The sequence below is a fragment of the Hemiscyllium ocellatum genome, chromosome 23 (genome assembly GCF_020745735.1).
Source record: "Hemiscyllium ocellatum isolate sHemOce1 chromosome 23, sHemOce1.pat.X.cur, whole genome shotgun sequence".
NCBI classification, from domain to species: domain Eukaryota; kingdom Metazoa; phylum Chordata; class Chondrichthyes; order Orectolobiformes; family Hemiscylliidae; genus Hemiscyllium; species Hemiscyllium ocellatum.
Window position 1 is genome coordinate 4,005,430 of NC_083423.1, and position 24,579 is coordinate 4,030,008.

At 40.4% G+C, this 24,579-nt stretch overlaps 1 protein-coding gene across 4 annotated transcripts in view; it reads right to left on the reverse strand.

Annotated features, from left to right (window-relative positions):
• Window positions 1–236: 236 nt before the first annotated feature.
• Window positions 237–24,579, reverse strand: part of hspa14 (heat shock protein 14) — a 29,195-nt gene continuing 4,852 nt past the window's right edge. For all 4 annotated transcript variants that reach the window (XM_060842600.1, XM_060842601.1, XM_060842599.1 and 1 more), the window contains exons 4-14: window positions 23,239–23,287; window positions 21,886–21,991; window positions 19,147–19,237; window positions 15,707–15,811; window positions 15,110–15,271; window positions 14,852–15,007; window positions 13,780–13,882; window positions 10,323–10,538; window positions 9,615–9,788; window positions 4,286–4,356; window positions 237–782 (exon numbers count right to left, since the gene is read on the reverse strand). In XM_060842600.1, the coding sequence (XP_060698583.1) occupies window positions 704–782; window positions 4,286–4,356; window positions 9,615–9,788; window positions 10,323–10,538; window positions 13,780–13,882; window positions 14,852–15,007; window positions 15,110–15,271; window positions 15,707–15,811; window positions 19,147–19,237; window positions 21,886–21,991; window positions 23,239–23,287 (1,312 nt within the window). In that variant the 3' untranslated portion in view covers window positions 237–703. The remainder of the gene's footprint in view (window positions 783–4,285; window positions 4,357–9,614; window positions 9,789–10,322; window positions 10,539–13,779; window positions 13,883–14,851; window positions 15,008–15,109; window positions 15,272–15,706; window positions 15,812–19,146; window positions 19,238–21,885; window positions 21,992–23,238; window positions 23,288–24,579) is intronic.

Consider the following 24,579-nt stretch of genomic DNA (forward strand, 5'->3'; position numbering starts at 1 on the left):
TCTAGGAGTCAATACCGAGTTCAATCATTTTCAGGCCTGAGCACCTTTTTCCATGTCCTTTACCCAGCCTCACACCCTAGGTCTTGCCATCGCATGGGTTGCTTTCAGCACAGCCAACCCACTGTCACCCAACAACCACCCCCCCCCCCCACACAACAACCCCCCCCACCTCCTCCCCCCCCCCAACCCCCACCTCCTCCCCCCCCCCCCCCCCCCCCCTCTTGGTAGATTACCATACCTATCTAGACCCCAAGAAAACCATCTTTTATTTTTAAAAACAGTGCCAATTTTAAATTTACTCAAGTATTAAGTTTAATAACAATACCAAAGTCAATGAAAAATGAATGATTATTTTCCTGGCAGCTGCTGCACAACCCAATGAGCATTTCCACCCTTTTATGTTTATTTCAAATTTCCAGCAATTGCAGCACTTCATTGCCATTTTATATTGCAATATCAAACCTGCATCAGTGCGTTTTAAAGTTGGCTCAATATTCAATCCATAGTTCAGATTCTCTTACATAAAATATAAACAAATCAGAAGAACATGTAATCAGAGTCGAGAATGGGAGTAGATTATACTATTGGTGGGATCTCTTCATCAACCAAGGTGAGTACTTGTTGGGAACAGTGGTTTCAAGTAGGGGGTCTCTTTCAACGATATGGATCTTGAGCTTCCAAGAGTTTATTCCTTGTCAATTACCTACGATGCAGCATCTATGGTGATTGCCTCTGAAATTCCCGTTCCTTGCTCTGTACAAGTGATATGCAATGATCCATCCCTTTAAAAAAAATGTTGAATGAATGTTAGAATAGCAAACTGACTGAAAACTGATAGACAGTACCAATCTGGACTACTTACTCTGTGGAACGAGAACTGCGTTAGGAACATAGGAACAGGAGTAGGCAATTCAGCCCCTCGAGTCTGCTTCACCATTCAATGAGATCATGGCTGATCTGGTTGTGACCTCAGTTCCACATAACTCTCAACCCCCTTGTCACAGGATACGACAATCACAGATGGAGGGAAAATGGTCACACACAGCAGAGACCATCAGCAGTTTAATGACGATACACTAATTTTAGTAATGTTTTTCAGGTTACTTTAATTTTGAACCATCTTTCCTGTAAAAACTGCTCTTTCCCAGTGACTACTTATACATGAATGATGTAAACATTAGTCAGGCCAACATTTGTAAAAAGCTATCATCAGCATTCTCCACCTATTCATGGAGCAGCAATTCTATATGCCATGTTTTATTGCCTCATTAAAATGGTTAAGGGAAGCATCAAGTTTGATAATATAGGCAAATACAGCTTAATGCCTTCTATCTATGCCACAAACCTGCATGTACATACGGCCAATTATTTCACATCTGAAACATTTTGAAAGCGATAAATTAACAAGTCAGTTCGAAAGGTCACTAACACTTTGTTTGAACAGCCATTTAACTCCTTCAGTCCTACACAAGATATTATTCATCCATTAGAATGTACAAACGACAATCAAAAGTTGAGCAAGATTAAGAGGAAGTATGACAAGTGTCTAACAATGATGCTGCCCAAACAACAAACCTGCAATTTCACGTGATGTTTTACTACATACTTAGAACCACAGTCAACCACCTACCGATCGGGAATCCTGTACATGTCCTCAAAATGTAACTACACAATGGAAAGGAAAGGAGCTCCTCCTTTAGGAATGTGGGCCAAAAATGCACATCACTGTGACCTTTCTAATAGATGGGAGGCAGCCAAGAACATTTTCCTGACCAACAATGCTATCATTATAATGTGACCAAGTCTGGAGCTGTGACTGATTCTGAGATGAAAGCAGACAGTTACGGTGATATTTCAGAATGAGAATATTCCTATCACAAAGAAACAATTTAAAGGGAGGGCCTACTTTCCGCGGTAAAATAAAGTAGTTAGGGAAAATATTGAGCTTAAGGAAAGTGCATGTAACTGAAAACAAATGAGTTCCAGGTAAGATATTGATCAGAATATGAAGAGTGGCATAGAATTACTAGAAGGCTAATAAGAACTAAGAACTTAGAATACAAGAGCAAACTAGCTAGAAATAGAAAAAGAGATACAAAGAGCTTCTGAATCTATTAAAAAAGGCAAAATAACACATTTAAGTGTTGATTCACATGAGAGAAAATGGAGAGTTAATTGTTAAAAATAAGGAAATGGTGGATGAAATCAACAAACATTTTGCTTCTGACCTCCCTAGAGGATAAAAACATTCCATTAACAAGGGGAACTTAGTAAACTTACAACCCCAAAGGGGAAGCAGTACAAACAAACTGATGGAGCTGTGGGCGGTCAAATCTCCAGGACCAGATCGACTGCATTCTGATAGAAGGCAGACTGATAAATGGACTGCATCTTAAAGGAGGCAGCTAATGAGATAGTAGAGTGCAGAGGTGTTAATTTTCTAAAACTGACTACATTCAGGAAAGTTTCCATCAAATTGAAAAACAGCAAGTAAAGCCCTTATTTTCATGAAGAATGGCAAACAGGAAACCATATGCCAGACAGCCTGATATGTGTTGCCTAGGTGCTAGAATCTATAATTAAAGATTATTCAATGATTGAGGATTTCCAGATGGTAAAGTGTCACATCAATATTTTATGTGGAAAATATGTTTAGGGTGTAATATATTAACATGAATAGAGTATTGACTGGCTGGCAGAAAACAGAGGGGAGGCAGGTGTAGTGGTAATACCAGTGGACTAGCAACCCAGAACCCTAGCCTATTGGTTGGAGGACATGTGCTAGAATCCCATTATGGCGGAAGGAAAGTTTGAATTCAATAAAAAAAACCTGAACTTAAATACTAGCTTAATAATGGCGTGTAACCATCATCAATCGTTGTAAAGACCAATACGGCTTGCTAGTGTCCCTCAGATACCAGAAAGAAAGATGTTATTTACTACACAGCCTGGCCCATGTAAAACTCCAGGCCCACAACAATCAGGTTGACTCTTAACTACATTCTTAAATGGTCCAGCAAACCAGTCGCTTCCAAGCTAGTTAAGGCTGGGCAATAAATGCTGGCCTAGCCAGTGGTATCCAAGACCCATGAACAGATAATAAAGAAGGCTTTCTGCCCAATTGACAGAATGTAATGAGTGGAATTCCACAGATGTCTGTGCTGAGGCCCCAACTTATTCCATTTGAATTCAGTGACTGAGAAGAGGAGAACAAGGACAGCGAGGAAGGTGCGTGTTGAAGAAGACACAAGCAGCTTGCAGATATATCTTGGCTGGTGCAGTGAGTTGTCAAAACTTTGGGCATTCTTGTGCAGAAATCACAAAAAGCTGGTGTTCAGGTTCAGCAGGTAATAGGGATGGCAAGTGGAATGTTGGTTTTTAATTTAAATGGAATATAAAAACAAGGAAGTCCTGCGAAAATGACACATGGCACTAGGTAGAGCAAACCTGTATCACCATAGATGTGACAACAATAAATCAAGGGTGTAGGTTTGCTCGCTGAGCTGTAGGTTTGATATCCGGACATTTCATTACCTGGCTAGGTAACATCATCAATGGCGACCTTGCGAGAACAATAAATCAGATCAGATCAGATCAGATCAGAGGTACAGATCCTATTCCTTGTCAGGGATAGGCATGCAGACTTGAACCTAGGGGCCAAGTACAACTGTCCATCAATAGAGTTCACGTTTTTTCCACTTTTACCATTTAGAACTCGGTAATATTGTTGGCAGTGGTAAGTGTTATGTACAATTGCAAATCTTTGCATTAAAAGCTGGTGTCTCTTGACTCACTTTAAACTCAGTTCAAATTTTAACACTTTCCTCTTGCAGTGTTATCTCTCAAACAGTTCTTCCAGCTGCCCAAGTGGCTGAGGATTGGTGCAGATTTAAATCATAGCAATGAGAAAAGTCAAGGTTTAGTGACTGGTTTGTACTGAGTCAGTAATTCTCTACCTTGGCAGCATTGAGAGGAGCTACAGCATGGCATGCTGGATAAGGAAAGAAATAAACACACTAAGGGTTACCTTTCCTAAATGGTAATCAGAAAATCTTGCTGCAATCAAACAATAATATCTGGCCGAGACATCATACTTGACTGTCTCCGCACAGTCACTCGCCATAAAAATGGAAAACAGCCCTAGGGACTGGGAAAAAAGGGAGAATTATATTGAAAGATAATTGATGGCTATGGAATCACACATCTTTAGGACAGAAAGAAAAAACTTGTTAAAATATCCCACAACACACTCAAATTCTCCCAGAATAAACTTTGAAACACATACCTTTTCATGGTGAGAACAGAGAGAATGTCACGGTTGCCGTCTTCCTTCAGTTGTAAATCTTTGAGTACAATCTAATCAATGAAACAAAATTAAAACAATACTATAAAGGGTAGAATGGAGCATTTTAATCATATATCTGATCAAAATACTACAATTATTGCATAATAAACCACCCACGGTCTTCCCAGGTGTAAAACTGGTGTCATCTCCAGACTGTCCAAAACATGATACTTAATTCTACTTTTAGATTTAGATTACTTACAGTGTGGAAACAGGCCCTTCGGCCCAACAAGTCCACACCGACCCGCCGAAGCGCAACCCACCCATACCCATACATTTACCCCCTACCTAACACTACGGGCAATTTAGCATGGCCAATTCACCTGAACCGCACATCTTTGTGACTGTGGGAGGAAACCGGAGCACCCGGAGGAAACCCACGCAGACACGGGGAGAATGTGCAAACTCCACACAGACAGTCGCCCGAGACGGGAATTGAACCCGGGTCCCTGGTGCTGTGAGGCAGCAGTGCTAACCACTGTGCCACCGTGCCGCCCCAAATTAAAACAGTATCTCAGGGGTTTGGACTGTGCTGCAAATTGCGCGATCATCAGCAAACGTTACCCATTTCTAACCTTACAATAGGAAAAAGGCCAGTCTCTGTGGAATTTGTTCTCCATTGGGATTTTATTGAAGAGACTCATTCTACCATTGTGCTTTTTCTATTTGCTTATTTCATCTGTATTTATTTACATCAGCACAATGTACCGATGCTATTAGCAATTCTATTCTTTTTCTTTTTCTCAGCTTGGGTTTAAAAAAAGTAAAATAATTTGTATTTCCAGAGGTTCAGCTGGAAGAGCAAACAACATGCCTTACTTAAGGTGCCTGTGTTCAAAAAACAGCTTTTCCAGTTGGGGTTCCTTGCCTTTTCTATGACCTCCTTTATTGTATATCATTACATGGTTACAAGGACAGCAGAAGATCAGCACGCAGCGTCACTGGCTTCACCAATTACACTTTATTTTACAGCTACATCTTAGCTTCGCACTACACCTTCCTTTGCCAGCTCAGTTGGGAAAAAAGACCATCACATCAACAAACAATAAATAATAAAAACAAGTAAACTCTGGAAGGAAACATCTCTTTGTCCACAAATGCCAAACACTGGAACAATTGTCTAACAGAAATAGAGTAATCAAAACCTAAACTGAACTAGCATCCCTTTTGGAAATAAACCATACATTGGTCATGTTATTTATGAGTTTTAGCTACAACAGCATGCCAAAATCTAGTCACCTGTAATGTTAACCTTGTCCTTAATAATAGAAAAATATTTTCCATCTACACTGTGCAACAAAATCATGAACTCACTTTTCATACATAGAATCAGCATTTTACTAGACATAATCCATCGAATGAATACTTGTAATAATTTTGTTTTTTTAAAGCCAGTCAGGTCTGGATGGTTGTTGGCAGCTGCAACAAACTGATTAAAATCAGCATTCTTGTGCAAACCTGCTATTGCACTAGAAGCAAAGAAAAAGGGGTGGGGAGGGTGACTGCAAAACATAAATGTTCCAAAATTCCCTGACAACCTCAGCAATTAATGACAACTTAGCGAGTTTAATTCCAAAGACATGCATCCTACTAAAAAGACAGACAGATGGGTGGGGTGGGTTGCATGCCTTCTTAATAAGAAATGAAATTAAATCGATGTGAAGATCAAGAGAAGCTGGATAGACTGGGACTTTTTTCACCAGAGAGTGTAGGAGGTTGAGAGGTGACCTTATAGAGGTTTATAAAATCATGAGGGGTATAGATAAGGTAAACGGCAGGTGGTTTTTTTTCCCCCCGGGTGGGCAAGTTCATGACCAGGGAGCGTATTTTTAAGGTGAGAGGAGAAATGTTTAACAAAAGACATGAGAGGCAATTTTTCTTATACAGACAGCAGTTCGTGAGTGGAACAAACTTCCAGAGATGGATGCGGGTAGAGTTACAGTGTTTAAAAGATATTTGGATAAATTCATGACTAGAAAATGTTTGGAGGGACATGGGCAGGTGCAACTAGTTTAGTCTGGGATTATGTTCTGCATGGACTGGTTGGACTAAATGATCTGTTTCTGTGCCTTAGGACTCCAAGTGATCTGAGGTGAGAAGGTTCAGAATCTGCAGACATACAGATGAGGAACCACAAAGGGAAATAAAAACCCGAATGAGAGTTGTGTATGGGCCTCCTAGCAGTAGTCCAGATGTGGGGAAGAAAATAAAACCAGGAGACAGAAAATGCATGCAAGAAAGACACTATTACAGGGTCTATTGAGGGACTTCAATATGCAGGTGGACTAGGAAAATCAGGGTGGTTGTGATCAAGAAAAGGAACTTATGGAATATTTACAGGATGGTTTCTCTGGAGCAGCTTGTGGCTGAGCCCATGGGAACAGGCAATTCTGGATTTGGTGATGCTTAATGAGGCAGACTTGATTAGGGAGCTGAAGATGAAGGAAACCCTAGGGGACAGTGACCATAATACAATAAAATTCACCGAGGGTTGAGGGGGAGAAACTATAATCAGATGTAACGGTATTACAGCTGAGTAAAGTTAACTACAAAGTCATGAGGGAGGAGCTGACCAGAATTGATTGGAAAGGGAGTCTATCACAGAAGATAGTGGAGCAGAGTAATTCAGGAGGCACACCAGAAGTTCATCTTAAGGAACATGAAACATATTAAGGCAAGGACAACCATGGCTGACAAGGGATCTGAGGAACAGCAAATACACAAGAGAAAAAGCATACAATGTTGTGAAGCCAAAGGATTGGGAAACCTTTCAAAGATCAGTAGAGGATAACTAAAAAGTAACAGCGTTGGGGGGGGGGGGGGGGAATGACATACACAACATGAGGGTAAAAAATAGACAAGGAATTTTTACACTCTATGAAAAGGTGACAGGAGTGATCACTGAACTTAGGCAGCATGGTGGCTCAGTGGTTAGCACTGCTGCCTCACAGCGCCAGAGACTCGGGTTCGATTCCAGCCTCAGTTGACCGGAGTTTGCACATTCTCCCCGTGTCTGTGTGGGTTGCCTCTGGGTGCTCCAGTTTCCTCCCACAATCCAACGATTTGCAGGTTAGGTGAATTGGCCATGCTACATTGCTTGTAGCGTTAGGTGCACTGGGAAGTGAGTCTGGGTGGGTTACTCTTCAGAAGGTCAATGTGGACTTGTTGAGCCAAATGGCCTGTAGGGAATCTAATCTAAAAATAAATTAGGCTGGAGAAGTAGTAATAGGGAAACCATGAAATGATGGACAAACTGAATAAGTACTCTGCATTAATTTACATTGAAAGACACCGGTAGCATACCAGAACTTCAAAAGATTCAGGGGGCAAAAGTGAGTGTAGTGGCCATTACTATGGAGCACAAACTGTGGAAGTGGAAAGGCCTGAGGTGGATAAGTCACCTGGACCAGATGGACTACATCCCAAAGTTCTGAAGGAGATAGATAAGAAGATTATGGAGGCACAAGTGCTGATCTTTCAGGAATCAGTGGAGTCAGAGAGGATCTCAGAGGATTGGAAAATGGCTAATGTAATACCTCTATTTAAGAAAGAAGGGAGGTAGAAGGGAACTTTAACAGCCAGTTAGCCTGTCCCTGATCGGTGGTAAGATATGAGAGTCCATTATTACAGATGAGATTGCGGAGTACTTGGAAGTGCATGGTCAGAGTCAGCACAGCTTCATCAAGGGAAGGTCATGCCTGAAAAATCTGTTAGAATTCTTTGAGGTGGTAATAAGCAAGTTAGACAAAGGAGAGCCAGTAGTAGTGATCTATTTGGATTTCCAGAAGGCCTTTGACAAGGTGCTACATAGGAGGCTGCTAAATAAGACAAGAGCCCACGGTGTTATGGACAAGTACTGGTATTGATAGAGGACTGGCTGACTGGCAGAGACTGACAGCGCGGATAAAGGGGCTCATTTTCAAGCTGGAAGCTGGTGACTGGTACGGTTCCTCAGGAGTCAGGATTGGAACTGCAGCTATTCACATGAACAATGTGGATGAAGAAACTGAGGGCACTGTTGTGAAGTTTGAAGATGACACAAAGATAAGTGGAGAGACAGGTAGTGTTGAGCGAGCAGGGAGGCTGCTGAGGGACTTGGACAACTTAAGAATGCGCAAAGAAGTGGCTGACAGAATACAACGTGGAAAAGCGTGAGATACATACTTTGGTAGAAAGAATAGAGGCATAGACTATTTTCTTAATGGGGAAAGGCTTTGGAAATCTGAAGCACAAAGGGACATAGGTATCCTGGTTCAGGATTCTCATATGGTTAACAGGCACATTCAGATAGCAGTCAGGAAAGAAAATGAGAAGAGCCAGAATACAAGAGTAGAGATGTATGGTTGAGGCTGTATAAAACTCTGGTCAGATTGCACTTGGAATATGGTGAGCAGTTTTGGGCCTCCTATCTGAGGAAGGATGCGCTGACCTTGGAGGGGGTCCAGAGGAGCTTTACTTTATTTACGTTAATTTACCGTTAAATTAACCTGTTGGACTACGTGTAACTGGACAAGAGGATGAGGACAAGGTCAATTCAGGCTTGGTGATGAAATCCAAAATCAAACAGTTTGCCAAACCTAGGTGCCGAAGGTGGCCCAGTAAAAAAACACATCAGCATCTGCGGAAATATAGCTTCACACATCATGGAGGCCTTTTTCTCCCAAGAAGTATTAAGTGCTCTGAGAGTTTTCTGCCTCTCCTCTTTCACAATTTCTCTCTTCCAGATTTTCAGAAGGCTTGTTTAAGAGTAGATTTGTGGCCCCTCAATCCTGGTCAACAATTCAATAAGATCATGCCTGATCTGCGACTCAGTGGTTAGCACTGCTGCCTCAGAGCACCAGGGTCCCGGGTTTGATCCCAGCCTCGGACGACTGTCTGTATGGAGTTTGTACATTCTCCCCGTGTCTGTGTGGGTTTCCTCTGGGTGCTCCGGTTTCCTCCCACAATCTAAAGATTGCAGGTTAGGTGAATTGGCCATGCTAAATTGCCCCATAATGTTAGGTTAATTGGTCAGATGGAAGTGGATCTGGGTGGGTTACTCTTCGGAGGATTGGTGTGTACTGGTTGGGCCGAAGGGCCTGTTTCCACACTGTAGGGAATCTAACCTAATCTTAAATCTAATTCCTCTCAGAATCCCCCAAAACCTCTCGATTTCTTTACGTCTGAAGAATCTTTTCAATCCCAGCCTTCCTTGTGCTCTTTGACAGAGTGCGCACATCCTTCTGGAGTACAGAATTATTACAGTAAAGACTCAAATAAAAACACTGACCTGTGCTAATTTGTTTCTTTCTGGCTCACAACCTTTCTCCACAGACTCATACAGTTCAAGGCAGACAGAAGAAACATTTCCTGGTGCTTGAAAAGCATGATGTTTTCTTGCTGGTAATGGAGTACCTGATGGAAACACCACCTTATATGTGTCAGATCCAGACTCATCACTCTCCTACAGGAAAGTAAAAGGATAAATAATATACAAGCAACTGGTAATAATGGGTAAACAATGATTTACTGCATTAATAGAATTGTTTACAAGATAAAACATCTTGATTTTTGAAATCTTGATTTTTTTTTAAAACTAGAGAAAGTAATTGCTTCACCAAAGCAATATAGGATAATATTCATAATAAAAATGTTGAGCACAATCTGATTCCTCTGCAAGCCAGATTTAATAATTTGCAGCTGAAACTTCAACAATGGATTAAATATTACACTGTGAAAGGTTATGGATATTCATTTTTGCAAGTAAAACAGTCACATGAAGGGCAGCACAGGTTATCAAATCGAAGGGACACCACTACAGGCAAATGACAAATAAATATACATTCTGTAATGCACTGGTTTTCATTAAAACTGTTCGTAAATCATAGGGTGTCAACTGTAAGTTACACAGATAGGTGGTTTGGTGAATTAGACACGGCACTCAAAACTCATTAAAAAAGTTTTTTGCGCCTGAATCACAGATATCAGATTTTAATACCTTAGCAACAATGTTGCGTGCAGAGCACTCCACAATTACAGATTCTTCTTCCAATGAACTGTTCTCCTTCCCTAGTAACAATGCAGCCTCAATAGCTGCACCAACAGCTATCACTTCATCTGAGGGGATGGAATTTAACAGATCGACATCTGGGAACAGATCTCGAATCATTTGCTGCAATTTTGGAATACGTGCGGAGCCACCACAAAGAACAACCTAAAAAGAATGAAAGACACTACATTAACACGCAAGGAATTACTCAAAAGGTGTTGGAATCTGGAATGGATTACATGGGAGGGTAGTTAAGATGGGAAACCTTAAACTTTAAACAGTATTTGGAGAAGCATGTAATAACATTCAAAGGTATGGGCCAAGTGTTAGATAGTGGGATTAGTGTAGGTTTAGAACAGTTTTTGATGGGGCAGACTCGAATGGCCATGGGGCTTCCATTATACTACATGATTCTAATTAGAACAGACAAATTTATTCTAAGCTGGGGCTGGGTTGGGTTTTGGTAGTGATTGTTGAGGACAGTGTGGGAGCTTCTAACAGTTTCCCTATGGCAGATGTTAAGCTAATTGGCCCATAGTTTCCTGTTTTCTGTCTCAATTCCTTTTTGAATATAGTAGTTATATTTGCTATTTTGCAATCTTAAAAGAAGTGACGAGTAAGATAGCTGAAGCATTGCTTTTAATTTTCTAAAATGCCCTCGTTTGAGAAAAATGTTCATTAGATTGGAAATGGCAAATTATCTGCCATAAGAAAAGGGTTAGAAACTGTTATTAAATTTATAGCTGAACACTTGGATAAGTTCAAAGTGATCAGACAGAGTTAACATGGTTTTGCGAAAGGGAAATCATGTTTAAACAATTTATTAGAGCATTTGAGGAAGTAATAAGTGCCGTGGATAAAGGGGGAATTTCCAGAAGGTATTTAATAGGCTGCTGCAAAGGATATTGTGGAAAATAAAAGCTCATTCCATAGGGAGAAGGGTAGATGTGGAGAAGGTATTTCCACAGTTTACAATAAGACCAGATGTAATTTATTTGACAGCAAAGCATGCTTGGAAGGCTGAATGGCATACTCCTGTTGCTATTGTGTATGCTAACTACAGCATCCAACATTTTGACATTTCTAACTTTTAAATCAGGTTTCAAACAAACAGGGGGGTTCACTGTGTCCTACAGATATTTATCTAAAAATCAGCAACAGGAACAGTTATGCTGCTGTGGAAATTTGCCATGTAGAAGTTGGCATTTGGGTTTCATACATTACAATAGTGACGACATTTCAAGAGCCCTACATGGACTGTAAAGTATTTTTGTGATACAAGAAATGTCATTTAATATATATTTTACTTTCATTTATGTTTGAGCTTGGATTTTTGCATTTGTGCATTTGAACTAATGGCATATGACGTTTCTGTGCATTTGAAGGAGTTCAATGATTAACTTGCAAGTATTTCTGTAGCAGTAGTGATTTTAAAATAAAGTCCAAGAATGGTAGTTTTGAAGGTGCATAGGAATGTTTATGTTGGGAGAGTCAATGAGCAAACAAAATAAAGTGTAGTGCACTGTGCCTTCAGACCAGTCTGGAAGCTGGTGGGCTTACACACAGGCTTGAAACAAAAGCTTTGTGCAAGACTTTGCTTTGGAAAAGTATTAAATTAATGATATTTAACATGATCACTGCTCAACATCTGACCACAGTAGTAATCAAAGCCACATACAAATTGCTTTAAGTGAAGAGTTGGATTGGAATGCTTGGAACTAAAACTAGCCAAACATACTCAGTATTGTGCACTTCCTTCAATTAAATCTGATTGTAAACTCTGGTGTTATTGAAATGAACATTTTTTTTCAGTAGAGAGAGAGAGGACTATGTACACTAGCCCTAAAATTAGAGCGGGTCAGAACTTCATTTTTATTGCCTTTTAACAGGATTTCCTAAAGTGTTTGCTTGAGCACAGAACCTATCAATGATACATCATGTCTGTTCATAACATAAGAGATTAATATTATCTTACAAATAACAAATATTTTCCTTTGTAACTATTACTTTCAAAAAGGGGGTGCATACACAAATAGCAATCATGTTTTCAACAAATTGGAAGAGTAGGCCAAGTCATTTTACTTCTGAAACTTGGATCATTTCCGTCCCCGACCTTTGGATAGATGTTTGCTTTGATTATTGACTATGGCCATCTGTTTCCCATATTGCCCTCTATTTGTTTTTGGAGGGGAGGGGAAGAGAGGAGCGTTAGCCCACTGCACAGTCAGAGTGTCACATCAGCAGAGGTCCAATTGTTCATGTTTTCCTCATCTCACACTGAACATGTGTTGCTTGTTTCTGATGGTGAGGTTGAGGCTAGCATACAGAGAACCAGGCTGGAACAGTTTAATGGCAGGAAGCCTCACATCAAAATAATCTAACACTGGCATTGAATAAAAGCTACTCTGAATGGCCACCTTCGAGGTCACAAGAATGGCTGGCAAAGTAACTATGGTAGTGGGATAGTTGGGGTGGTTTCCTGCCTTTCAATGGAGCAAAACAAATGAGTTACTTTGAATCCACTGTATGCTATATTAAGAGCACATCATGTTATTAAAGAGTGCTTATGAAAGAAATGGGAACAGTTTCTTTAGATTAGCATCCATTCACACAATGTCAACATAACCAGATTGGTTTATATGTGCACAAGTTGTTACAGTGTAGTTTTATGAGCAAGATTTATGTTAATGTTGATTTGGTACGATTAGTATGAATGTTAAGTAAGTAGTAGTTATTCACAAGTTGATTATTGTGATGATTTTATACAATGCGAGAATGTTTCAAATAAATATGTTCTCTATGAATATTAAAGTCTATACTGCTTAAACCAACTGTACATTCATCTGTGGCAGGAGTATTTTACTGGCATTATTACATAAAACAACTTACATTTATGACCTTTAGCAGCAAAAAATACAGAATATTTATCACTCCCATTATTCTGTGTTGACAAGTGAAAGATTAGATTAGATTAGATTACTTACAGTGTGGAAACAGGTCCTTCAGCCCAACAAGTCCACACCAACCCGCCGAAGCGAAACCCACCCATTCCCCTACATTTACCCCATACCTAACACTACGGGCGATTTAACATGGCCAAATCACCTGACCTGCACATCTTTTGACTGTGGGAGGAATCCGGAGCACCCGGAGGAAACCCACGCAGACACGGGGAGAATATGCAAACTCCACACAGTCAGTCGCCTGAGTCGGGAATTGAACCCAGGTCTCTGGTGCTGTGAGGCAGCAGTGCTAACCACTGTGCCACCGTGCCGCCCCCGAAAGAGAGAGCAGTAGAACCTGGAGGTAGTTCAGTGGGTCTTTTGCCTTGCTAACTGGAAGCTTGACAAAGTTTGAAATTCAAGGGTTGGGTCAACATTTATTGTTAAGCATCTCCAATGCAAACCTTAGATATTTCACTTCTGGAGAGTCCAGCTTCTTCTACAAGCTTCTGAATAGGCTGAACACTTTGAATGAACAATGCAGAACATACAGATTCAAATCTTGCTCTGAAAAAAAACGTACAATTAAAATAAAAATACAGCCTGCTGCCTGTAAAAAATTTCAAATTCTAGAGTACACTGCAGCTTTATTGAGTTGTAAAATGTTAGATAGCTTCTAGATTTGTTGCTCATGGAAAGAATAGTCATACAAAACCCAGCTCGTTACTGGGTTTCCAGTTTAATATCATACTTCGTTCAAGTTAACCATAAAAATTGCTTCAAAATGGCTATAGGTTTATAGGTGAGGATCATGTTGAAATGTTCAATCAGAAAAATCTAGCCTAACAGTAACAAGGTTAATAACTAACAGAAAACACTGTCTTCTTTCATTGGTGCTTGGATCAAAGGAGATCGAGGGAAGACTCAAAATTGTGAGTCATCACAGAATGGATAGAGGATTTACTTTATAGCAAAGTGGTCAATAACTAGAGCATTGTTATGAATGTGAGATTTTATAAGACTGTAAGTTTAAAAACTGTCCATTTCATTGAAGCTAGAATGAAGAGATGAAAGGAAGGATCAGGTGATCTATTCAGAAGTCAGCCTCACAACAGGAGCCAATGGCTTGGTTCCTATGGAGATGGGGTGAGAGGTGGTGCTAGCCAACGGACTTGCTGAGCAATTGACTTTCAGACACCAGAAGAGTTGTTCGAGCTGCCATACCTCATCATGGGTTCGGAAACGGAGCCACAGCTGCTCAATACCAATCCAGAATTAAGAGTGCAAAGTGTCCCTTTTTCTCAAATTGTAACAAGCCTTCTAGGAAATAAGTAGCTAGAAAATGCAGGCACCAAGGAAATTGAACATAAAATCTCTAGAACAATACAACAGAGATGGAAGCCTTTCATCTCCGTCTCTGGTGCTTGGTGCTGTCGAGTTAGAAGTTTCATATAGAGTCCTAATATTACAATAATTGGTCTACTAATAAGGTTCAACACCAACACGTCTCTTGGCCTCTCACAACTAAATACATACCTGGATATACTGCAGTCAAAATCTAAGCCTTCATGAAGTGAATCTAAAAAACAGTTGGAACTTCCCAAAGTTGACAATGTGTGCTTAGCAACTTCAGCACTATTAATAAGTTTCATCATGGCTCTCGTATTGCTCTTAACATCGTGCTTAAACAATCTGTTATAAAATAAAAAAGTTTAGAATGTCATTCTTGCTGAAGTGGAGTCAGTGAGGAAAGTGATCCAACATTATCTCTATTTCTTCTGGATAAGCTCTTACCTCTGGAATTCTGAAGCTAAATAGAGTGCCAATGCTTCCGTGAAACACTCTCCTCCTATGCTGTCGTCAGTATGAGAGGCAAGGACTCTGTACATGCCACTATTTATCTCTACTATTGTAACAGATAGTGATGATCCACCAAGTTTGTAAACCAGTGCATTACTATACACGGATAGAGAAAAAGATAAAATTACATGAAAACTGTAGATTCCATTGCTTATCTCGCACAAAATGACTTTACTCAACTGAAAGCCAAAAATAGTTGGGTTACATAACCAAACTCAATGTTTAAGTGCAGATAATCACATTGCTTTGAACAATTAAACTGAATGAGTTACTATCCCTGAGATTATACAGCAACTCTATTAGAGCCCATCAGCAGATTTAGTTTGTGGTTAAATCATCTAATGAAAGTATCAATTAATTTAAAAATAATGTATAAATCCCATCTCAATTCACAAAACTGCAAATAACACAAAGTAATATGAAGTATTGCAATGTAAATATTTATAGAACTAAAACTAACCATTCCATGACATCAAGTAAATTGAAATGCTTCAAATAAAAGTACACCATTAAAATATCAAAATACACCACCTCTTCTCAGTAGGTGACTCCTGTCCAACTCCAAATGCAAGAAGAGCTGCTGCAGGTTCATGAATCAATCGCAAGACATTGAAACCAGCTGCCTGGGCTGCCTGTCTACAAAACAAAGCATGTAGGACATAGTCTGACACAGATGTTTCAATAATGAAAATCTCCGATCAAAGAAAGAGTGCTGGAAATCAGTTTCCTCCCCCAAATATGGGTTAGTTAATTACTAAGATAGCTACTTATTAACTATAGTAGATGAGGCAGTGATGACAAGAACAGAGGAGCTTCTCGTCAAAAGGAAGAAGGCAGCTTACGTAAGGTAGAGGAAGCAAGGGTCAAGCACAATTTTAGAGTTTACAGGATTGCTAGGAAGGAGCTCAAACATGGACTGAGGAGAGCCAGGAGGGGACACGAAAAAGGCTTGGCAAGAAAGATTAGGGAGAACGCAAAGGCATTTTACTCATACGCAAGGAATAAGAGAATTATCAGGGAGAAGGTAGGGCTGATCAGGGATAGCGGAGGGAACTTGTGCATGGAGTCTGAGCAGATAGGGGAAGCCCTGAATGAGTTTTTTGCTTTGGTTTTCACTAAAGGACTTTGTTGTGAATGAGAACTGTGAGGAGCTGGGATATGGGCTTGAACAGACCAAGATTAAGGAAGTTGATATGCAAGAAACTTGGCTAACATTAAGATTGATAAGTCCCCAGGGCCAGACCAGATTTATCCTGAGTTGCTCCGAGAAGCGAGAAAGGAGGTTGCTAAGCCGCTGAAGGTCTTTGCTTCCTCACTTTCCACGGGAGTCGTACCGGAGGATTGGAAGGAGGCGAAAGCTGCTCCTCTTTTCAAGAAGGGGAATAGGGAAATCCCAGGCAATTACAGACCAGTCAGTCTCACACCTGTGGTCAGCAAGGTTTAGGAAAGAATTCTGAGGGATAGGATTTATGACTATTTGGAAAAGCACAGCATGACTAAAGGCAATCAGCATGACTTTGTGAGGGGCAGATCATGCCTCACAAGTCTTATTGAGATCTTTGAGGAGGTGATGAGACATATTGACAAAGGTCAAGCAGTGGATGTGGAGTACAAGGACTTCAGCAAGGCATTTGACAAGGTTCCCGACCATAGGCTCATTCATAAAGTCAGGAGGTATGGGATACAGGAGATGTGGCTATCTGGATTCAGATTGGATGGCTGACGGAAGGCAGAGAGTGGTGGTGGATGGAAAGTATTCTGCCTGGAGGTCAGTGGTGAGTGGCGTCCCGCAGGGCTCTGTTCTTTGGCCTCTGCTCTTTGCAGTTTTTATAAATGACTTGGATGAGGAGGTTGAGGGGTGGGTTAGTAAATTTGCTGATGATACAAAGGTTGGAGGTGTCGTTGATAATATCAAGGGCTATTCATAGAGTCATAGAGATGTACAGCATGGAAACAGATCCTCCAGTCCAACCCGCCCATGTCTACCTGATATCCCAACCCAATCTAGTCCCACCTGCCAGCACCCGGCCCATATCCCTTCAAACCCTTCCTATTCATATACCCATCCAAATGCCTTTTAAATGTTGCAATTGTACCTGCCTTCACCACATCCTCTAGCAGCTCACACCATACACATACCACCCTCTGCATGAAAAAGTTGCCCCTTAGGTCTCTCTTATATCTTTCTCCTCTTACTCTAAACCTATGCCCTCTAGTTCTGGACTCCCCCACCCAGGAAAAATACTTTGTCTATTTACCCTATCCATGCCCCTCATAATTTTGTACACCTCTACAAGGTCACCCCTCAGCCTCCGACGCTCCAGGGAAAACAGCCACAGCCTGTTCAGTCTCTCCCTATAGCTCAAATTCTCCAACCCTGGCAATATCCTTGTAAATCTTTTCTGAACCCTTTCAAGTTTCACAACATCTTTCCCGATAGGAAAGAGACCAGAACTGCATGCAATATTCCAACAGTGGCCTAACCAATGTCCTGTACAGCCGCAACATGACCTCCCAACTCCTGTACTCAATACTCTGACCAATAAAGGAAAGCATACAAACACCTTCTTCACTATCCTATCTACTTTCAAGGAGCTATGAACTTGCACTCCAAGGTCTCTTTTTTCAGCAACACTTCCTAGGACCTTACCATTAAATGTATAAGTCCTGCTAAGATTTGTTTACCCAAAATGCAGAACCTCGCATTTATCTGAATTAAACTCCATCTGTCACTTCTAAGCCCATTCGTTCATCTGATTCAGATCCTGTTGTAATCGGAGGTAACCCTCTTTACTGTCTATACATCTCCAATTTTGGTGTCATCTGCAAACTTACTAACTACACCTCTTATGCTCACACCCAAATCATTTATATAAATGACGAAAAGTAGTGGATCCAGCACTGATCCTTTTGGCACTCTACTGGTCATTGCAGACTGCAGTGCGACATTGATAGTATGCAGAGCTGGGCTGAGAAATGGCAGATGGAGTTCAACCTGGATAAATGCAAAGTTATGCATTTTGGAAGGTCGAACTTGAATGCTGAATATAGGATTAAAGATAGGATTTTTGGCAGTATGGAGGAACAGCAGGATTTGGTGTTCAAATGCATAGATTCCTCAAAGTTGCCACCCAAATGGCTAGGGATGTTAAGGAAACATATGGTGTTTTGGCTTTCATTAACAGTGGGATCGAATGTAAAAGCCACGAGGTTTTGCTGCAGCTCTACAAAACCATGGTGGCACCACACTTGGAATACTGTTTCCATTTCTGGCTGCCCTATTATAGGAAAGATGCGGAGGCTTTGGAGAGGATGCAAAGGAGGTTTACAAGGATGCTAGCCTGGACTGGAGGGCTTGTCTTACGAGGAGAGGTTGTCAGAGCTTAGACTTTTGTCCCTGGAGAGGAGGAAGAGAGGTGACCTGATCAAGGCGTACAAGGTAATGAGAGTCGATAGCCAGAGACATTTCCCCCAGGCAGGATTGACTGCCACGAGGGGTCTAGTTTTAAGGTGTTAGGAGGAAGATATAGAGGAGACATCGTAGATAGGTTCTTTATGCAGACAGTTGTGAATGCATGGAATGCTTTGCCAGCTGTGGTGGTGGAAGCAGAATCATTAGGGACATTTAAGCGACTGCTGGACATGCACATGGATAGCAGTGAGTTGAGGGGTGTGTAGGTTAAGTTACTTTATTTTACATTAGGATTAATCATCGGCACAACATTGTGGGCCGAAGGGCCTGTATTGTGCTGTACTTTTCTATGTTCTATAGTACTCGGGCTAAAACAAAGCACAAAGTTAACACAGAAGAATCTCTCTCAAAATAATTACAAACAAGAAGGAACTATAGCAAGATATAAACCAATAAAAAGACATGAGCCAAACATTTAAATGCACAGACCGATGACAATTAAGTGGTTCAGTCTGAATGTTTATGATTGGATAGATTACAAAAGCTCTGTCTAGCATACCTTAAAACATTTTTCTGGTTCTTGCCAAAGTCTAGTGGGACAGTCACGACAACATCATTTGCATCAGAGCCCAATGCTGATTGTGCAGTTTCTGTAAACATAATCAATTGACCAATAAGAAATTTTTAAAAAGGTGTAAACTAGGTTAGGTTATGTGATTGTTAAGCACCATCATCATTGATGCTGTACGCCACAATTACAAGCTGGGTCACTAGCCCAAACTTCACGATCACACTGCCTCCTTGACTTGTTACAATGGTTCAACAAAGCTTAATGCCAAATAAAAACTGAAAGAATGGCGGATACTGTAAATCAGAAACAAAAACAGAAGTTGCTGGGAAAGCTCAGCAGGTCTGGCAGCATCTGTGGAAAGAAATCAGAGTTAATGTTTCGGGTATGGTGGCCCTTCCCCAGAACTGAAGGGTCAGTGGACCTGAAAAACATTAACTTTGATTTCTCTTCACAGATGCTGGCAGACCTGCTGAGCTTTTCCAGCAACTTCTGTTTTTGTTAAAGCTCAATGCAAGCTGGAGGAACAGCAGCTCCATTTTCCACTTAGGCACTTTACAGCCTCCAGGACTCCACATTGCGTTCAACAACTTCAGAGCATGACCGTGTTCCTGGCATTGCTCTCAGCAGAGTGGGCCCAGTTTCTCCTTGTCACATCTATTATTTCCACCTGTTTCTCATCTCTCTCCTTAACCATCACTGTACTATGTTTGCTTTGTTCTGCACAACATCGCTATTCATTCTACTTGCTCCTCACCCCCTCAGACATTAGCATTAAAAAAACCCAGCCTTTTCTATTCTCTTTTAGTTCTGAAGGAGTCAGATTGAATTGAAATATTTACTAATTTCTTTTCATAAAGATGATGCCACCATGGTTGAGTTTCTCCTGCATTTTCAGTTTTATCTGAGATATCATTGTTTGCTTACATAATTTTATTTCACCAAGTTATAGTCCAACAGGTTTAGTTGGAAGCACGAGCTTTCGAAGCACTGCTCCTTAACCACCTGATGAAGGAGCAGCACTCTGAAAGCTAGTGCTTCCAAATAAACCTGTTGGACTATCACCTGGTGTCCTGTGATCTCTAACCTTGGACTGGGATGGACAACATCATCGCCAAGTCATAATTTTACTCCAGCATTGAATATGAATATCCTCATCAGCCATTGGTTAATTAGGAACACTCACCTGAGACAGACATTATAGGTTTAAACCCCACATCAGGACTGGAGTACTAAAATACATATTAATAGTCCACTAAAACATTAAGGAGGTTTTGTACTGTTGTAAAGTTATTTTCTGAATGCAACAATAAAGGGAGGCTCCCTTGGGTGAATGAAATGGAATATTTTGCAAAGAACAGGGGAGCAATCTTCAGCATTTTCAATATTTATCCCTTAGTCAACATTACAAAAATCTAATGCCTGGTCATCATATTGGTGTTTGCCATGTATGACTAGTTGCTATACTTCCTACATTACAAGGGTCAGTACACTTCAAATGTACTTCAGTGGTTGTAATGTGTTTGTGAAAGGCGCTACTGAAATTCAAGTTGTTTTCTTTCCTCTTTTAAATAGCAGTATAATGAAGATGAGGCGAGAAAATATTTCAACCAGTGTGATTTTCTGCTCATTCACCCTGATAATCTCACATGGACAATGATACAATTTTTACATTGCGTTCATCTGATTAAGTCACTTAGCATGCATAAGAGAAACAAAGTTTTTAAGACAGTTCATTGTAGCCACTGTTCCAATTCAAACAGTTCAGATTTCTGAATTTTGAGGGTTTAAAAAAAATCTTATTCTCAGGATGTTGTAAAGCTGCATCTATTGCCCATTTACAGTCAGTCAGGGATGATAGACCTCTTCCACAAAGATCACTGTAGTCCTTGTGGGCTGGACAGAGAATTCCAGGATGTTTAAAATATGAAGTTAGGATAAGTGGTTTCTGACAACCACAGTCATATTCGTTTATGTCAGTTATTCCTCCAGTTAGTAGAGTGTTTTCCATGTGACTAATCCCACCTAACCCCCTCCCCAATCAGTGACTCTGATCCATTACTGACATATTCAGGTGGCACGATGGCTCAGTGGTTAGCACTGTCCCCTCACAACATCATTGATCTGGGTTCAATTTTATCCTGCAGTGACTGTCTGAGTGCAGACATTCTCCCTGTGTCTGTGTGAGTTTCCTCCAGGTGTTCTGGCTTTCTCCCACAGTTCAAGAATGTGCAGGCTAGGTGGATTGGCCATGGGAGAAGCAGGGTTACAGGGGTAGGGCAGGAGGGTGGGACCGGGTGGGATGTTTTTCAAGGGTCAGTGTGGACTCAATCAGCTGAATGGCCTGCTACCATACTGTTGAGATTCTGTATGCAGTTGAGTTTTGTCTTTGTACATGGGGCAACTAATCTTAACTCTCAGAATAAATTCATATTCTCATTTTATTATTACCAATCTCGTTTCTAGTCATGTTGCAGGTTAGTTCATTAAAACATTCTACCTGTTCCTAAGTATGACTCCACGTCTTGGGATCATTGTATTAGTTTGAGCTCATGTGCACAAAGAATTATATAACCAGAACATTTCCATGGCTAAAGTTTCCTTCAATTTTGCAATATGCAGATGCTTGCTCCAGTTCATAATCACATGTCCTGTGGAAGCAGAGTCACTCATTCCTTCATACAAATTAAAATTTTACATGTAAATTTTCCTCTACAGAGTTGCACTTACCCTTCATTTTTGCAAATATCAACTTCATTACTTCCTCTGGAGTGACAATCTTGAGCTCTTCCCCAGTATCAATCTCAAATCTAGGTTTCCCATCCTTTTCAATAACCTGTTCAAACATTTAAAAAGAAAACTCAAATTAATTCTGTCATAATTGGAATCAAATTGCTAACGTCAAATTAACTGTGACAGAATGTAAACTGTAAATATTTTGTTGCACAGAGCATGAAAAGGTTGCCATGTTACTATAATTCTGTACATTTTGCAGTAAGCGTGACTGTTTTGGTAACACTCATAGATTAGATCAGTGCTTATTTAATATTTCATTATTCCCTCTCGATAAGCAGCTGGTGTGAAAATACTTTTTTTTTACTGAGGCAATCATCAACTGGTGACATATGTACCGTTTTGGCAAACTTTCCTCAAATTCTTCCGTTTGATACAACTAGTAAAAACACAAAATATTTTCAGTGTAAGACTGCTAAAACAGTGGTGTCAAGAGTGTGGTGCTGGAAAAGCACAGGAGATCAGACAGCATCCGAGAAGCAGGACAGTCAATGTTTCGGGCATAAGGAGTGGTGATGCACTGTCAGAGGGCAGGCATATCTTTTACTACTCCTCTGTACCATGAATCTACCCACATTTAATTCGGATTGTATTCTAAACAGTCATCTACTCAGAGGGAAACAGAAGTTGCTGGAAAAAACCTCAGCAAGCCAGGCAGAATCTGTGGAGACAAAGCAGAGTTAATGTTTCGGGTCCAGTGACCCTTCTTCTGGACATGGTAACTGGATGTGAAACATTAACTCTGCTTTGTCTCCAGAGATGTTGCCAGACCTGCTGAGTGTTTCCAGCAAATTATGTTTTTATTTCTGATTTCCAGCATCTGCAGTTCATTGGGATTTATAGCTATTTGGAGTGAACGCACTCAATATTCTCCTTTTTACCATTGCTTATGGTGTGCTCTTAAAAAAAGGAGCACACATTTGTTATGGTGAAAGGTCACTGATCTGTAACGTTCACTATTTCGCTCTTCACAGGAACTGCCCAAGCTAATGAAAATGTCCAGCATTTTTTAACTTCTAAAAAAAACTCCAAGCTTTTTCATTTCAAACATTGTCAAGTACACCTTTTAGTAACATATTTCAAACAGCCACTTAAAAAGTTATTGCAGCTGTCAAAAGTCAAACTATAGCAACACATTGCTTTCTGAGTTGATTAACAAAAATGGAAGACAGTTGGTTGATTAATTGTGAGCTACAAAAAGTTTCAGATTTTGCTTTAAAAGAAACCGTAAAAAGCCATGGCAATTACTTTATTAAAATAGGTCACAGCCTCCTTTATTTCAATACTTACAGAACACTTGCTTTTTGCCACATGCTTCTGAACTTGAGGATCGTCGAAACTAGTAAAAAGTTAGAAACAACTTTGAAAATGGAAGGACACAATTTAATTGAAAAATATCAATGTTTAAAATGACAATTCTTTATTTCTTTTGAAAATTGTATTTCATACTCTCCAATTACAAAATTATACAAAATATTGACAAGAGAAAAGTAATTCAATTTATTATGCTTCAGTCACTGTACAACTTACTAACTGGAAAAGCTCCTGCACATGCCTAAAATGGAAACTAGTCAGAGAGGTCTACATTACAGAAAAAGACCCTTTAGCCCATTGACTCTGTGCTGGTCAAAAACAAGCACTATTACCATTTTCAAGGACATGGCCCATAGCCTTGTATATATTGGCATTGCCTGCGCACATCTAAATCCTGATCTGTTCTGCTGTACTCTCACCTGTTGCTTCACCTTGACCAAAAGCAAATTGTCCAGAATATCAATGTGCTAGAAATGCAAGAACGGCAGCCAGCATCTCTGGAAGGAAAAGGAAGGACTAATATTTGGTTACAGCTCTTTCTTCCGAAATGAACAGTGAAACAGCATTCTCAACTGTTTTGTACTTCAAATATTTAATCTTTGTTTTTAGAGTTAAGTGGCTTCAGAGCACCTCTCCACAATATTCCCCTTTTCTTTCAAACTGTCATGCTTCTTTCTCTGTTATTTTCCATATTAAAACTGTCCCTCTAACCAGCAATGACTCCTCAGACACTGAAGCAGTCCAACTCCAAATGTTGCAAGAGTGACAATAAATATACAGGCCTGGGCTGACAAGTGGCAAGTGACACCATGCCAAGCAATGATCATCACCATAAGGAGAGAATCTAACCATTACCCCTGGACATTTCATGGCATTACCACTACTGAATCCCCTACTAACAACATCCTGGAGATTACAACTGACCAAAAACTGAACTGCACCAGCCACATAAATACTGGGGCTACAAGAGCTGGTCAGAAGCTAGAAATCCTGTAGCAAGTTTCTCATCTCCACACTCCTCAAAGACTATCCACCAAGGCTCAAGTCAAGCCAAACTCACATCCCATTAATGAATAAGAAAATGTGAAGCACTACAGCAATCAAAGACAAACCTGCATGCTAAGACGATCGATGAAACTGATCCCTGCATGCCAACAATGTTTGAAAGGGTGGGAAATGAAAAAATATGATTGGCTTAAAATTTTCAGCTGCAGAATTAACCCTCACACCTTACCTGACTACAGCACTGAATGATTAAAATAGTGGCATGCCTGTTCCAATGTAACTTACAATTTCAAGAGATATTCCCCCCACAAT